General features: G+C 42.2%; 1 protein-coding gene and 1 pseudogene across 1 annotated transcript in view; both read right to left on the bottom strand.

Moving 5' to 3' along the window:
* Window positions 1–17,646, bottom strand: part of ANK3 (ankyrin 3) — a 324,133-nt gene that overhangs the window by 190,527 nt on the left and 115,960 nt on the right. The window contains 3 exon segments of the mRNA XM_060285875.1: window positions 9,192–9,290; window positions 11,145–11,330; window positions 16,850–16,948. Coding sequence (XP_060141858.1) covers window positions 9,192–9,290; window positions 11,145–11,330; window positions 16,850–16,948 — 384 coding nt within the window.
* LOC115845753 (SWI/SNF-related matrix-associated actin-dependent regulator of chromatin subfamily D member 2-like) lies at window positions 6,257–8,614 on the bottom strand (annotated as a pseudogene).

Genomic DNA, 17,646 nt, shown 5'->3' with positions numbered 1-17,646 from the left:
CCTGCAAGGGGCTTAGGTAATAAACACAGTGTGCATGACAAACACTCGCACAGAATTAAGTTTCAAGGCCAATCACGGGACAGGACCAACAGGGCACGATGAGCACACACACTGGGGCAAGGAGGGGAGCGACCTATTGTAGGCGGTCAGAGAAAGCGTCTTTGAGGAACGGGATACAAGCATCTTTTACCCAGATTAAAAAACAGAGGCTCACAGAAGTAATTGCGGCATAATCTCTGGCAATTGGAGACCTCTCTTGAGACCTATCTCAATCTCTGATATTTCTGAACTCTCCATGGCATGAACTGGGGAGAAATGACTATGTTCAAGTTGCCAGCAGTATTTTTAGTCCTCTTTGGAAGAAGATTTCAGTTTTATTGCTGTTGGTGGTCACGGCGGTCTCTGCTTACGTGATGGGAAAGGCGGCAATCTGCTTTTGGAGCCGAAAGGGGCGAGTCTATTAGGAGTAAAATTGCTCCTGCTGAAAGCATCACTTTCCTTGGAGGGGAAGGTTGCATTTAGAGACAATTATGACACCGAAGGGAAGGAGGCCTGAGACTGATGGTGTCTCAGCTTTGCTCGAAAGAACTTTCTGTGATGATGGAAATGTTACGTATACAGTGTTAATACAATGGCTGCTAGCCACACGTGGAAACTGGGCACCCGAAATGTGGTTCTGGGGAATGAGGCATAGAAGTTTACATTTAATTTAAATTAAAGTTAGTACTCAGTTGTTAGTGGCTACTGAATTAAGAGAGCCCAGGTGTAGAGGAAATGGGGTTCCCCCTCTCTCTGGGACCAGAGACTAGGTTAAGGGGCTTAGACTCTGACCAGAAGAGACATAGTGTTTGGTAAAAGGGGTTCTCGCTAAGGGAAGTAAGAGAGACTCTCCAACACAGTGGCTTCAGGGGGCTCACAAGGGAGCCCTTTCTTGAGGAAGGGGTCATAGCCCATGGACTTTGGGGACAGTGTTATCCAGAACAGGTCCTTCAGCTCTGCCTTTTTTTTTAAATCTCATTTTTAAAAATTAATTTTTACTGGCATATAGTTTCTTTACAATGTTGTGTTAGTTTCTGCCTACAGCAAAGTGAATCAGTTACACGTATACATATATCCACTCTTTTTAAAATTTCCTTTCCACTTAGGTCACCAGAGAGCACTGAGTTCCCTGTGCTATACAGTAGATTCTCATTAGTTATCTATTTTATATATAATAGTGTATATATGTCAATCCTAATCACCCATTTCATCCCTCCCCCTCCCCCCCGTAACCATAAGTTTGTGCTCTACGTCTGTGACTCTATTTCTGCTTTGCAAATAAGTTCATCTGTACCATTTTTCTAGAGTCCACATATATGTGATTATTATATGATATTTGCTTTTCTCTTTCTGACTTACTTCACTCTGTATGACAATCTCCAGGTCCATCCATGTCTCTGCAAATGGCACTATTTCATTCTTTTATATGCCTGAGTAATAAGCTCTGCCTTTCTGTTCTGAACTCCCTTCATCAATCCCAAAGTTTTTAGAGAAGTCTTGTTGGGTACTAGAGCCAAGACTTAGTTGTGCTTTGGGGAATTAAGAGAGAGAGACTTTTTGGTATGGTTGAGCACATGGGGGCCTCAACAAATTAGTAGCGTCAGGTCAGTGGCTTACTTGAGTCTGGACTTCCAGGTCTAGCTTACAGGGGAAGTTCTTTAATATTTGCTAGAATGAATTTAACTGAGAAAGGAAGTCTCCAGATAATGTTTATCCACGGACATCGTTTTGCTTATGCATGTGCTGACCCCGTGTTGACCTCTTATTTGGGCAGAACGTAAAACCTGACACTTGTATGTTTCCATCAACAGGTTTAGGAGTTCAACTGTCTAAAAACACTGCTCTCCCTTTAACAAAAAGAACTTTAGATAAAGTAGCCTTTCTTATGACATAATTGAGTTCCAAATGTGGCCGAGCCCCTGCTAAAGCTTTGTTCAAAACAACTGCTATTTGAGAAAGGCAGTCCAGTTGCACATGTTAACTAGTCACAGATCTGTGGCACACGTGCCAAGTTCTATCACACGCAATTAGAGCATCACACAGCTAAGTACCTGGGCCATAGTGTCTCTGCCTCCCTGGGCAAGGCGCCTTCACAGATGGAGACTTAGGCAGTATGGGGTAGTAGGAATGGAACCTTTTGAAATGTAGCTATTAAAGATACTGTCAACTATGAAACTGTTCTTTTTTTTTCTTTTTTTCATTAAAGTATAGTTAATTTACAACGTTATGCTAATTTCTGCTGTATAGCAACGTGACTCAGTTATACACATATATACATTCTTTTTCTATATTCTTTTCCATTATGGTTTATCCCAGGAGATTGGATATAGTTCCCTGTGCTATATGGTAGGACCTTGTTGTTTTTCCATTTTAAATTTCATAGTTTGCATCTGCTAACCCCAAACTCCCAGTCCATCCCTCTCCCTCCCCCACTCCCACCTGGCAACCACAAAGTCTGTTCTCTATGTCTGTGGAAACTCACTGCTCTTAATACAATGATTCACATGATATAAAAATCACATGTGAATTATTTCACACACAAAAAAACCTGTCTCTATAGATAACTAAGATTTCCTTTGTCAAAAAGTGAAAACTATATAACCCGTGCTTCCTTTTCTACTACATGTATAAAAGCCCTTAAAGCCTAAATTTAAGGGCTTTGTATTCACTAGCTCTTTCCAGTTGCTTAGTAACATTTACTTTTTCTGCTTCATCCTTACATGTCTTACTTTGTATATTTTAATCTGTAAACCTCCTGAAATCCTTTTGGAAACAAATGAGTTATAGCACTCAAACACATAAATCCGTAATCCTTTCAGAGATCAGAACAAAAAAGTACTACATACCAAGACCAATAGAAGGATATTTTACTCAATTATCTTCCCCAGATGGGAAGTTAAATAATAATTTACAAGAGAAAGGTTAATGACGAGAGTGCAGATTAAGTTAGGTGGGCCACTGTATTTGATGAAAAAATGTCTTAGCTAGCAAAGCATTCATCTATCTTCTTCAATGAAGGGAATTTTGCAGGCATCCAATAATATAATTTGGCCTTTACCTACTCCAGGGCATCAATGCTCCTTACTGGAAAGTGAATCAGGAGCAGCTCTGGTGTGTCTTACTTACATTCTCTTCCCCAAGAGAGCCAGGATGACTTGCTAAGAGAGCAAGGGTCACGCATAAATTCAGATGGTGTCAAGGCCATCTCAGCAGACACAATTCAGAGAATGCAGCATGCTGACACTGCACTGCAGTCTTCAGCAGCTATTCTATTAACTCCCTGCTGTGGACGCTTGAGGCTGAACAGGTCTGGATAATCCGAAAGGAAATATTTAAGAAGTCAGACAGGAGATCTTATGCAATACATAAACACGGCAAACACAAAAATCAAAATTCACATTATAATAAAAATCTAAGGAAAGGTGTTAATAGAACCAGTAAGTATCCTATAAATCAGTCACCATCACTGCTGCTCGGGGGTATACATTCACCACTGGCTACGATCTGTTTTCTTGCTGCCTGAATTAGCCAGCACTACAAAGAAGCATAGAAACAATCCATTCTACTGTGTTCTCTCTTTAGTCACACCGCGTTTGGTTCTGCCTCGTACCTGCCTCGTATCTGCACATGCAGGAAATGATTCCAGAAGGGTTATCCCTACTCCTATCCCCAGCTCTCTTCACCAGCAGGTAGCTATTCTTGAGGTCACGCCCTCAGCCCACAAAGAACTACAAGACTGTATCCGCCTTTCTTCAATGCTCTGTCCCAGCCAGGAAGCAGAAATCACAGCCCCCCTAAGACAAAGGTTGCTGCTGTCATTTTGTAACTTGACCTCTAACTTTCGAATCGATACCTCTATCTCAACCCAGTTCCTGAAGCATACGATTTATGGTTATGATTTGCACCTAGTTCTTTGCAACTGAGGCTTCATGATCCTTCCTTTATTGTTTTGACCAGGCAAAATCTGATCCCATCTGTGTTCTAGGGCATCTTACTTTCACCTGCTACATCCCTGAGAGAACTCTGACCTAGAAGGACCCCACTCGAGTTGGGAAGGGAGAGGTCTCTGTAATACAAAAGGCTAAACGCTGGATTGTTACATAACAAAATTACTGGAGATTTGGAACCTACAGTGGGTTTCTGGAGGCAACTAGCAGTTGCCTCCAATTAAGCTTTTCATGAAGACCAGTTCTGCTCAGACATCCTACTGCAAGCCATCCATCACGTATGGAGGGAAGCATGTGTCGTAGGGTGTAAGCAACAGTACAGGCCTCCTAGTAAGTATGATTAACTTCCACCACAGCCTTCAGTTCAGAATGCTATGAGGCCTCGTTAATGAGGAATGTCTGGAGAAAATGCTTTTCCAAATCAGCAAAAAAGTCTGAATTTTAACATATTTTAAACAAAAGCACACTGTGACTTTTAAATCACATATGGTAATTCAGACGAGGTTAACAAGGTAACAACGTGGGTCTGAGGTCTCCACTTTTTTTTTTTAAACATCTTTATTGGAGTATAATTGCTTTACAATGGTGTGTTAGTTTCTGCTGTATAACAAAGTGAATCAGCTATACATATACATATAACCTCATATCCCCTCCCTCTTGCGTCTCCCTCCCACCCTCCCTATCCCACCCCTCTAGGGGGTCACAAAGCATGGAGCTGATCTCCCTGTGCTATGCGGCTGCTTCCCAGTAGCTATTGATTTTACCTTTGGTAGTGTATATATGTCCATGCCACTTGCTCACTTCGTCCCAGCTTCCCCTTCCCCCTCCCCGTGTCCTCAAGTCCATTCTCTATGTCTGTGTCTTTATTCCTGTCCTGCCCCTAGGTTCTTCAGAACCCTTTCTTGTGTGTGTTTTTTTTTAGCTTCCATAGTGTCCACTCATCTTTAATCAATAAATTAGCATCATTTGTAATTACCATAGTCATTGTTTTAATGTAAATTGATGCTTTGGAATTGTTTGAAGGAGTCTGAAAATACTGCAATTTGTCCTCTTAAATTGCTTAAACATGACCCCAATCTCCTTATTTTCAGCAGCATCAGGAAATTTCTGAACAATGGCACAAAGACAAAACTTCAGACACTACCCTGACATGAATTTTCCAAATGTCCTAATTAGAAGATGTGACTTAATGAGGTTTCCTGTGAGTTAGAGATATAAAACCAGAAGGATGCATCTTACAGACACGAGCTTCAGTTTTCACATCGGCGTGCCCTGTATATACATGACTTAAAGAAGTACTTAACTTTGTCCTTCAAAATGTCACACTAGGCCTCGGGTCTGCCATGTTGCTGAAACCCAAGGATGCTGTTCGTGCAATAAGAACATGGCTCTAGAGTGACATGAGCTGCCTCATTTCAACTGATAAAGGCTTTTAGCAGGCTGATGACAATAGGATAGGAAATAGGGTTTGTTTTTTTTTTTTGCCACCAATAAACAAAGATTTATTTGGAAATTTCCAAACCTGCCAGAAGTGGCACTTGTCAAGCCCTAGGCCCACTCTCCTCCCCAAGCTCCAAAGGGGAACAACAGTCCTCGCCACCGCCACCGCTTCCCTGCCCTCCCCCAGCACGCTCACCCATGCCTCAGGCCCCGCCAGAGAACTAGCGTGCCCTCCCTCTAGGAGGAGTTACCCCTGGGCCCAAGAGCTGGGGGTGGCAGCCCTCTGGCCTCTCAGGAGATGATGGCGGCCAGAGCCGCTTGCACAGACTGAGAAAAGAAAATAAGGAAGGAGATACCGAGTAGGGCTCCCCGAAAAACCCCAGCTTACTCCTGTACAAAAAACGTGGCTCCCGCATAGAAAAACCTGCTCCACGAATAGTGCAAATACCCAAAGGAAAGGAAAAAAAAACCAGCAGCAAGGCTGGGCTGGTAGGAATGGCAAAGAACTTTGGTTTGGAAAGGCTACAGGAAGAGTGTGAGCTGTGCCCCTTTTCCTCGCCCAGCTGCCCAGAGCCAGCGCTGACACTCGCTCCAAGGGGGTCTGTAAACAAACAAAGCCAGGCCTTTGCGATGTCAAAGCACAGCCTCCAGGTCCTACTCGGGCCTGCCTGCAGGGGGCAAAGGAGGCCTCTGCTGTGAATCCAATTAAAGCCAACGTGTAAGTAGTAAGGCTTTGGGGACTAAGCAACACGGAATCCTCTCACTACACTTATGAAACTAAAGCTGGGGAGCAGAAGGTGACAGGAGACACCGCTCACCCCCTCCTTGACCTACGTGTCTGTGCCCCAGAGGGTGGTCCCCTTCCAGGCTGAGGAGGGGGGTGCTCCAGGGCTGGGAAGAAAGGAAGGGATCCCCGAGCCTGCGGTCAGGCGGATTCCCGGCACCTGTTCCAGTTCCTGCCTTTGCTGCTGCACCCTGGCAAAGATGCACCTCCCCACTGCTTCCTGGGCCCAGGGCTGGTGGTAGAAAGCAGCTCGTCTCTCCTCCTCAGGATTCCCAATCACATCAGTGATGATCTTGGGAACGGAGCCATGCCTGGATGAAGTCCTGGGGGTCAGTGCTAAAATTGAGCATGAGATCCCTCTGGGTCTTCAGCTGGTTGATGGACTCAGCGGTCTCATGGAGCTTGATATCAAGGGCGCCGATCTGCTGATGGGTGGTAGAGGCCGGACAATTGCTCATCTGGGCCTTGAGTGGGTCATCCACCTCCACATCCATGTCATAACAGCCTGTCTTCTTCTGGTCGTTAGGGTCCACGCTAATGACATGGTTGATGACAATGGGGTCTGGATGCTGCAACAACCCGGCCAGCTTCATGGGAATCTCAGAGAAACGGAGTCGGCCGCAGCTGAAGATCCGGCGGAATTACCAGTTGCAGTTGACGTACTCCCGCTCGTGGCCGTCCTGCAGCTGGTTGTGTTTGGCCTGCATGGTGGCAGCCCTCGTGTGTTTGTGCACCCCCAGCAGCCTCGCCAGTCGGGGGTCCGACTCGTACTGGGGAGGCTGGTGACCCAGCATGAGCAGGCGGGTGCACCTGACGATGAGGTCTCGGGCCGTTTCACCTGGAGGCCATCTGTCTCCTGGGTGGTGGGCATCCGGTGCCACTCCAGCAAGTGGTTCAGGCCCGTACAGTTCCTTGTCCAGCTCAATGACGAGGTTCTTAAAGACTGAAGAAAACTTCCTCTTCCGTTTCCTAGGATCACCCAACCATTTTCCCTCTACTCAGAGTTCCCAGGAAGCCACCTGGTCCCCTGCGGGGTTTCCCCCCGGGGGTCCCTGCGGTTCCTGCACTATCACCCTCTGCCTTGCTGGGACTGAACGTACTAGAAATATCGATCCACAGCTTTTGTTTTTGCGTCAGAGGCTTTCTGATGGCCTCCTGGATCTCCATCCGCTTTCGAGCAACGGTCTGGTCCAGCTTCCGCTCAAAAGGCAAGAGATCCATGTACGCCTGAGGCTCTGGGACAAGCTCCCGAATTCGCTGAGGTAGAACTTTATCTGCCACCTTCCTCCTCTTTAACCCCTGGCGCTGGGCAGGCGTCGGGGGCTGGGCCTGGGGCACAAGCAGGCGTTTTCGGAATGGGTCCATCACGGTGGGTGGCATGCCAGGTCGAAGTGGAGCAGCTGTGCCAAATGGGGAGCCTGCAGGGGTTCCCACCTGCAAGCCAGCCATGGGCATCTGGCTCCCTGATGACCCGCCAGGCCTCTGGTAGTGCGTCGCAGGGCCCCGGGGCCCCCCATGCCTCTAGCCGGCCCGGGCCCCCTGAGCGCCGGTCTGGGCAGCACGCCGGGTCCCGATGGCAGAGGCGGAGCTCCCAGGGCCGCGGCCAGACATCGCTCTGTCCCTGGAAATAGCTTTTATATTAGCCTATTCTGAGTTCGTATTAATTTTTATAGAACTAATGAATTATAAGAAGGAAAAGAAAAATGAACCCTTAACATCAGCAGAGGGAGGCGGAAGACTGGAGGGGTGAAGAGCTTTGGGGCTGAAATTCTGCCATTTCTCATTTGCTAGCGCTGCGATCTGGACCAGCTATCTCTTATCTCTAGGCCTTGGTTTCCCCTTCCGTAACACAAGGATAAGTAACACTTTTCTTGATATAAGAATAAATGAGGTAAAAATGCTCAGCTTGGCATCTGCTTCAAAGACGGTATTACTTTTACTACTACTACAACTACTGCTGGTACTAGTATTACGATTGTTCTCTCTACCGGGTCTATTGCCACTTCTCCCCTAACAAGTGAGGTTTTTAGCAAAAATAATGCTTCAAACGCTATGTGCAAAATCACAGCGCTGCTGGTGCTGATGTGTCCGGCGCCGCGCTAGGTGCTCTGGGTACGCTCACTCCTACTTCTCAGTGACCCAGTACAGGAGTGTTGTTATTATTTTTTTTTATCACCATTTATTATTTAATTTCATAATCCATATTAACTTCATCTTACCAATGAGGAAACTGATGGACACAGAAAGAAAAGTTAAATCCAAAACTGGAACCCGGGGAGTCTGAATCCTGAGTCCCCACATCCAGCCACTTCTCTGTTCTGCTTCCCACCTTGTTTCTACTTCTGATGATGCTTTTGCTGACGATCAGGCCTAGAGCTAGACCAGCTTTTACATTCAGGGCCATATTACTCGGGATGTCTGAGTGGCTGTCCAGGAGTACCCATGACACAGTAATTCCTTTCCCTATGATTATGAGCTTACTCAGGTTACAGAATCGTGTTACTCATTCTGAAAGTTTATAGGGGACAGAAGTTAAGAGCAAAAGGTGGCCTCTATTATTTGGGTTCTAAAGTCTGGGCCTTATCCAGACATTCCAACCCATTCCCACCTGGAAGATCGAGACCCTGATTTCTAGAGCACTGTTAGTGCCATCCGACCCATTTCTACAGTCTCAGAAATTTCAACTTGGGGGACAGTGTGTAGTCTCCAGTCATCATTATTTAAATCACATTTTCTATATATTCACTTAGATATTTATCACCCATCCCTACTCCCGACCCCGATCTTGGTTTTCTTTTCCTCCTAGGAAATAGGCACACCTGTATGCAAGAAAACGCACTAGTATAAGGAGACATCACACCTTCCACTGACTGGGAGGACCCTTGGCGGTCAACTCTCTTGACCTCCTCCTCATGGTGGGGAAGGAGGGTTAAGAATCGTTTCAAATGCTTGAGGCGCACATCAGACCGCAGCACTCTTACCCGCGCGGTGAAGTCCACGGCTGCCGCTCGGTTTAACAGCAACGTGGCTACGTTGATATTTCCATAGTGAGCAGCTATGTGGAGCGGAGTGAAGCCACTCTGGAAAGAAAACAGAGCAGACGTTCAGCTGATTCCTGCCGGCCCCTTGCCTGACATGTTAATACCATAACCCTGCCCAGATAAAAGCAAGATACGCTGAGGTCCACATTCCATTCTGTACTAGGTTTCTTTCCATTAGTGCCAATTGCTCATAGGATTTCAAAGAGATGCCAAACTCACAGGCAGAGGAATAGCCAGGGAGGAACCAAGGGTGGAGACTGAGCCATTTTAGTAATCCAGTAACAGAACTACACAGAAGCCAATGTTTCCAAAAGTTAAAATAGGGATGACAAGAAATATCTTGACAGCTCAAAGAAAGTTCGATCAGTACCACTGTTTTATCGTTCATAGAATCGTCCATTGAAACTCTGTCAAAATTTAACTTGTTTTATATATTCAATGTAGAGTCAAATGAACAAACGGTAAAAGCCAATTTTAACGATGAAAGCAATTTGGGGGGAAGAGGTACTATTACACATCGGTCTTGAATCGTGGTGAATGCATTTCATGAAGAAATGGACAAGCTGGTCTCTTTAGTAGCAAATGCCTACTCGATAACACATTTTTCTGGATTATTCATACCGAGGTCATTTTATTTCCTTAAAAAAAGTGCTAAAACATGCAGCGATTCACTTAGTCCCCAAAGATTGAAACCTTATAGGAACTAGATGCATTTCTGAATTGTTAGCAAGCTTCTCAGCCATGCTAGCGATCTGACTGACTCTTGTCAAGGGTGGGTCATATGTGTGCCCTTCTGGGGTAACTTTCCTCTTGCTGACACCACTGAGGGTAAGTGTCATGCAGAACTCTAGAGAACCAATCCTAGATGAGTAGAATGACAGGGTTGTCTGCAGCTTTAGGTACAGCTGGTAAGTTTCTCAAGTGCCAAAACGCTTCGTGTCACAGAACGCTATTGAAATACCCTTAAGTTTCAAGGCTTCCTCATACTTCCTTTCAAACACCAGGTTCAGCTGCAGAAAGCCCTGGTAATCAAACTACTATCTTCTCTGGTACATGCTACTTTGAGGGTGGGGGTATAAAGCAGGTATCTAGCCTACAGAAGGCGATGCAAAGAAGAAGGGAAAGAAATGAGGTAGCAGCTCTAAGAAATGGGAAAATGATGATGCAGATATAGATCATATGTACACGTATATATATGTATATATACCTCTGTTGTTCTATTCACCACCAGCTAGGTTAACACATTTGGAAGCAAGGAGGAGGAAAAAATGAACGGTTAGTTTGCTGTCGGTGATCATGGATGGCAGAAAGCTCATGACAGCTAAGTGACGAGGGTGAAAGCTCTGATGGAAGCACGACAGGCACAGAAAGAAAGCTAGACTGAATGAAGGGCTATGTGACGGCCTATTCCAAATGCCACATTTCCTCCACCGAGACTTGGGAGTTGTTGGCTGGGACCCTGGCTGCTCGCATGGTTTCCACAGCTGATCAATACTCAGTGCATTGCCTACCGTCTGAGATAGCAACCAAAGGTTGACTTTGTGCACACCGTGGCTAGCATTTTGTAATTTTTCACCTTGATGTTTGAGCTGACGTGTTAACGACATTAAAAATACACATTCAAAGGAAGGACACTGTTGGGTACGTATCGATTGATTTCTTTTGAGGTGGCCTCCATGTTAGCACACATAGGGCAGCACCCACAGGTCCCTCCCAGCTTTAGATGCCAAGGGCAGGGGATGTGCCTTCGGCTGGATGACTTGGGCGCTTGATTTTATTCCTTTCAGGGCAGTTAAGTGTTTGGCATAAGCTCCAAAGGGAGCCCAGGCATTCTTCACATTTGGGTGCCTAACACAGGATGCTGCACGAGGGGCTCGTCTCCCAGGTCCTCACCTTCGACTCTACATCTGCATTGTTGTCATTCTGCAGCAGCAGGGCGGCAGCTTTCGTGTCATCTTTCCTGGCAGCGATGTGAAGAGCTGGAAGACGCACTTTTCCTTTCGTGTCGTTTTCTAGCAGGAGTGACACTACTTGATCGTGACCTTGTTGCAAAGCTACTGCCAACGGTGTGAAGCCATCCTGCGAACAGATGGATGGGTCAAGACTGGTCCCTATGGATATTTTCTTCTTCATTAACAAATAAGAAGGTGACCGAGTGACCAAATGTCAAGTTTTGTTCGGGGTTATTAAAGCTGACGTACTCAAGTAGACATATGTGGAAAGAAATTTAAAACTACACATATACCAAAGCAGGAAATAATTTAAAAATTTGTAATAAGTTTATGGGTTTCTTTCTGTGGAAAAAGTGGGTAAATTTCGAAAGTCCTACCTAAACAAGAAAAAGACGGCAGAATTTCCGTATCCATAAAATAATCTCAGTGAAAACAATTACCTCTCGGGTTAAATCCAGGCAAATTTTTCAAAGGCGTTCATTTAAATAAGCTGTAAACATTTCCACTGATAATTTAAAACTGTTTTATCCAGTACCTTGTTGCCTAGCATATCCTGTCTGCTTCATCACTGTACCTTGTTGCCTAGCGTATATCTGGTGCTCAATTTGTATATGTGAATTAATGAACTATACTCACTGCTGTTTTAAGAAAGATATACATGAAAGACTCGTGGTTTCTCTGACCAATGAAAGAAGAGATCATACAAAATGTGACTAAAGGCAATTCAGAAATACACACACATCTGTAATTTGAGTCTTCCCGCCGTATGGCCCCGGGACTTGACAAAGAGAAGACAGCTACAGATTTCACTGTGGTTAATTAATTTGTGGATGGTCTGCTGACTGTAGAACACATAGTACAGAGCAGAACATCCCAGGACTGGCTCCCAAATTTTAATTCTGCAATGCTTTCATTATCACACACTCAAAAGAACATTTCAAAATTATTTTTACTAGACAATTGGCAAGTAAGTTACTTATTATTTTATTCGGGTCATGATATTTTATATCTGTAGTCCCTGTGGCACATATCGAGGGCTGCTCTGATGGAGGAGTGCTTATAAGGGAGAAAGAAAAATCAGAGTTACTTGCATACTCATGTCTTGTTGGTTTTCCTAAAAGACCACTTTCACCATTGTATTCCTTGCTGGAAAACACCTACCACTCCTACCACTCATTTGGCTGAATGCAAATCAGCACATTTATATTCAAGGATGTGTAAAATATTGGCGCCAAGCGCCTAAGTGACAGTATTGCCCAGGCTCTTCTCGTACAAATCATCTCCATTCTCCTTACTAACTGTGGACATGCGGACCATCTCCACCCTGGCTTCTAATCTCAGGCTATTTGCTGCACCCTGAAATGTCCTCCTTGTTCCACATACACAAATTCTATCTATGCTCCAAGCCTCAAGATCTGGCTGAAGTTCCACTTGCCGCTTTCAACTTTTTCCAAGAAGACCCAAATAAGGAAGAGGATGAGCATTGACGCAGCTGGAAGGACACTCCCTGCAACCATATGTAAGATAATGGAGAAAGGCTGCATACAACCTGGACGTCATCAAAATGACATCACAGGTTACACCGAGGGACATAAAGTATAGAGTGTAATTTAATGTTATGGGAAAAGGAATCTACATAACCATGTAAATATATGATCTCATTTTCATTAAGATAAATGTGTGCGTTGTGAATATGGACAAAAAAATCTGGATGAATAAACAGAATGTTATCTCTAGGGAAAATTAAACATGGCTTTTTCTTCTTTTTGCTTTTTATTGTACTTTCTCATTTATTTAATATATTACTTTTGAAAAAAAAAGAGAAAAATACATTTAAAAAAATGGAATGGGGAAAGGAAAATTGTGTATTAAGAGTTAACGTTGCATCTCACTTTTAAAACCTGAGCAAAACCTAAGGGGTAAAAATGACAGCTCACTTCTGTTCTGCAGCAAAATGAAATGGCTACATTTCCACTGATAGGAATTTTTCAATCCACAGGGCCTATACATAAAGGAAACTACCTTGTACCAGAAAATCAACTGCAGCTGAGACATTAGCACTGACAAGAATGTGCTTCCTGCACAAACCAATTAAAGACACAAAGTACCAGCCCTAAGGTGTTAACAGCTAAAATTAGCAGCTCTAGATTTTGTTTCCAAACCAAGTTTAAACGGTTTGGTTTGCTCTGTAGGGTTATTCTTAAGAGAAAAATACAAGCCGGAAGGAAACGTGATAGGAGCTCCTTGAGAAACTTCACTGCCTTGTGGACTGTCTGGCACATACTAGGTGCTTGATAATTACTTGTGCCATATAAGTGAACAAATAAATGTACCTCATGCTTCCAAATTTTGATTAGTGAAAGAAGGAAGATATCCATGGAAAAGAAGGAAGATATCCATGGAAAAGATATAAATGTAGTACACAGTAATACAGGAAAGGTTTCGAAAACCACAATCATGCCAAAGACTCGATACATATATACAAGGTACATATGGAAGAAAAAATGTATTGATGGACCTTGGCAATATCACATCATATAATAAATTAAAAATCCTATTAAAATGTTTCTATCTCAGGAATGCTTTTATTGCCCACTACTGTTCATTCTGTAAATACAGACTTCTGTATAAATGATACCAATATCATTGCAAATCGTAGTTAGAACATTGTGTGAATGAAACATCTTATTTCTTGCTGTTCTTTTTAGTCTCTAGTAATAATAATCCAAAAGAAGAGATAAAAATTCAGTCAAAGCTTCAAATAGCTCTAGATAATCAATAGATGTTTTTTATATAGTGATGTACTAGCACCCTCATGAAGACATGGATGTGATTTGTTCTTAGAACATTCATTCATTCATTTATTTTTTAAAGCTACCAACCCCCCCAAAACCTCTTGAAATTAATATAAAGGAGTAAAAAAAATCTATCTATCTGCATTATCTCTCTATCTATCTATCTACATATCTCTGTCTACATATCTATCTACATATATATCATCTACATATCTATCTACATATCTACCTACCTATCTACATATCTATCTACCTACCTATGTACATATATATCTATCTACATATCTCTATCTATATATCTATCATCTACATATCTATCTATCTACATGTCATCTACATATCTATCTACATATACATCATCTACATATCTATCTACCTACCTGTCTACATATCTAACTATCTACATATCTACCTACCTACCTATCTACATATCTATCTACCTACCTATCTATGTACATATATATCTATCTACATATCTCTATCTATCTATCTATCATCTACATATCTATCTATCTACATGTCATCTACATATCTATCTACATTATCTATCTATCTATCTACCTACCTACCTACCTATCTACCTACCTATCTTCTTGCTAAAAGACTAAATTAGTTGTTTAAGGATCTCATATAATATTTCTTTTTACTTGGTTGTAGCACCTCTTTTGGGGCCTTGAAAGCTTAAAAAAAATTGGAGAACTCAGTGAGTTACTGATAATTAGCTGACAAGTTAACTCTAATCTATTAGCAGTTAATTGGGTTTATATTCGCTTCTAAAGGAGAGATCCTTGATGCTCTGTCCATCGCAGCCTGAAAAAGAATACTACCGGTCCTTCACAGACGAAAACAGTATTAAGGAATTGCTGTCATCAGGACATTTATATTATTTCGTATTTCCATCCAAAAATGCGAATGGGTTTCCTCTTCTACAACAACCTCTGCTGCCCATCCTCCCTGCAAAGCATGATGAGACCTGCGCTTCTTCGTCCTTGAGGGACTCACTCAGGCTACTTCCTCCCAGTGTGAGGATGGGCCCTGCTCGACGTCTACAAATGTTGGTTCCTTTGTTATTTCTTACCGAGCTCTAAGCATATTATTGTTTAAAAATACATTCTCAAGATAAAAATCACCAAGAGAACTGAAGGGTATGAAGTGAAAAGTAAGGCTCCCTCCTAATTTTCAGAATAAACCATTGGTAACAATACACTACGGACATTTTCCTGTATCAGTACATAGAGTCTTGTCTCCTTGCTAATAGTGCAGAAGAGCATTTTACTGTCTAAGTAGAGCCGTATTTATCCAATGACTTCCCTATTTGTCCTTCCTAGTTTTTTAAAAATTGTCATTAGTAATCATATTGTTGAGCTTCTTATATAATAACTATTTTTTTGCATTATCTTCTAATATATGTGACAGAAATTCTTTGAAGTGGAATTGCTACGTAAGAAGGTGTATAAATACTAATTTTGATAGTTACTGCTTCTGCAAAAGTGTTGCAACCAATTGTCAACTTCACCAATAGGGTAGTTAACTTCCAATTTTTTCTACCCCTTGAATTTCTTCCTCATCCCATGGGCAAAAGACTGGATCTCATTCTTTATCTGATTAATAAATTAATACTTCTTTGACTATGAGGGAGGGTGAGGTATTTTAAACATTTATAGTCATTTGTATTTCTTTTTGTGTGAACTGCCTCTTCATTTACTTAGTGGTTTCCCTGAAGGCATAATCTCAAAAAAACGGTGAGGTTATATGCAATCCCTGTATTGTCATCTTTCTTGTGCCATTCAGGAAATACTTCAGAATGAAAGTCAGAGGAGTGGTATTATGACAAGGATAACCCTACATCTGTTCTAATTCATTGTTTTGTTAAAAATAAAGAATACCCAAACGTTGGTCCTTTATTATTAGCAACAGATTTCTAGTGATACACTTTACAAGGGATTACAATCTTCCATCCAGATTAGTTTAAAAAATAAACTGTATTACCTAAAACAGTACCAGTGACTTAAATAACTTTTTATTTTTAAATAACTCCTCTATTCCTGACTGCAAATGTTTTTTTTTTTTTTAATTAATTAATTTATTTATTTTTGGCTGTGTTGGGTCTTCATTTCTGTGCGAGGGCTTTCTCTAGTTGTGGCAAGCGGGGGCCACTCTTCATCGCGGTGCGCGGGCCTCTCACTGTCGCGGCCTCTCTTGTTGCGGAGCACAGGCTCCAGACGCGCAGGCTCAGTAGCTGTGGCTCACGGGCTTAGTTGCTCCGCGGCATGTGGGATCCTCCCAGACCAGGGCTCGAACCCGTGTCCCCTGCATTGGCAGGTGGACTCTCAACCACTGCGCCACCAGGGAAGCCCCCGTTTTTTTTTTAAATACCACTTTTATCTAGTATTTAAAAATGTGTACTAGTTTTGTTTAGAAGTGTGAGTTTAATTAGTTTACTTTAGAAATATATAAATCCAATCATTATAATTATGCTAGCTTAAATTTGGAAAAAACCAGATTTAAAACTTATGTTTTATCACAAAAATATTTCAAAACAGTGGCTGCTTTTGAGGGAAAATTGTTAAGAAGCAGATAAGTGTCCTCAAGCAAATATGTAAATAGTAAATAAACAGCTCAGTTATAGGGTAGAGCCAGGCATTTAAGAGCAGAGAGGGTATCTCTGCAATGGAAGATTCTTGAAAGACTAGAGTTTTCTAATAGATTTCATAAAACCTTGCGAGCCCACACGTTAATATACAACTGCAATGACATACCAGTGAGACAAATTCTCAATTTACAGCTTCAGGTTGATAAAATGCCCTATAAACACGTGAACTTACCCATGGAAAGAACCAAAGTGTCTTACCTCCGTGGCCAGGCTCTGGCTTGCACCATTGTCAAGGAGAAACTTGACAACTTCCAGGTGGTTCTCCTGGGCCGCCATATACAATGGTGTGAAACCATTCTGCAAAATAAGAATTAAAATGTTTGTGGCTTTTTAAAGCAAATCTATCTTTCCACTGTACTGATGATATTATATATTCCAGGAAATCTCACACGTAATAATTTTAATAATACTTTAATATATTCATATTTATTAGAACACCTAAGCACCATGATTTAAGCAGAATGTAGAATTCACAATTATACTTCCTAATTCATAGTTCGAGTGTGGTTCATTGCTACTTGTCTAAGTATAATTCATACCAATATATCCACTTTAGATAAATATGTACCTTCATTTAACCATCGACTACTTACTGTTTACCACGAGTAAAGGATTTTACTAGACGCCATGAGAATAGGCATAAAAATACATTTGGTCATCGTCTCAATGAATCTTTTTTTATCCCAAGCAATAATTATGTATCTTAAATAAAATATGTAATACTTTTACATAAACTTAAACACCTGAAATAGCTCCTACTTTGGAAAGAATTTATATTAATTTTCTACAGCTTCAAACTTACCCCAGACGGGGTGACTTAGAAGAAAGGAAAGAAGAGCAATTGGAAAAGGGTATATCTTCAACTTTAAAGTCGAATTCTATTAGTAGTCTACTCTTTATAAGTATCCTTCCTTGCATTTTTTGCAAAGACGTGCTCAGAATACATACACACACATTCATATATTATATATTCTATTGTGCATCTTTGTCTGAAA

Source organism: Globicephala melas, chromosome 16 (assembly GCF_963455315.2).
Source record: "Globicephala melas chromosome 16, mGloMel1.2, whole genome shotgun sequence".
NCBI classification, from domain to species: Eukaryota; Metazoa; Chordata; class Mammalia; order Artiodactyla; family Delphinidae; genus Globicephala; species Globicephala melas.
Note: the sequence above shows the minus strand (reverse complement) of the source record. Positions and strands in the feature narration are given on the sequence as shown.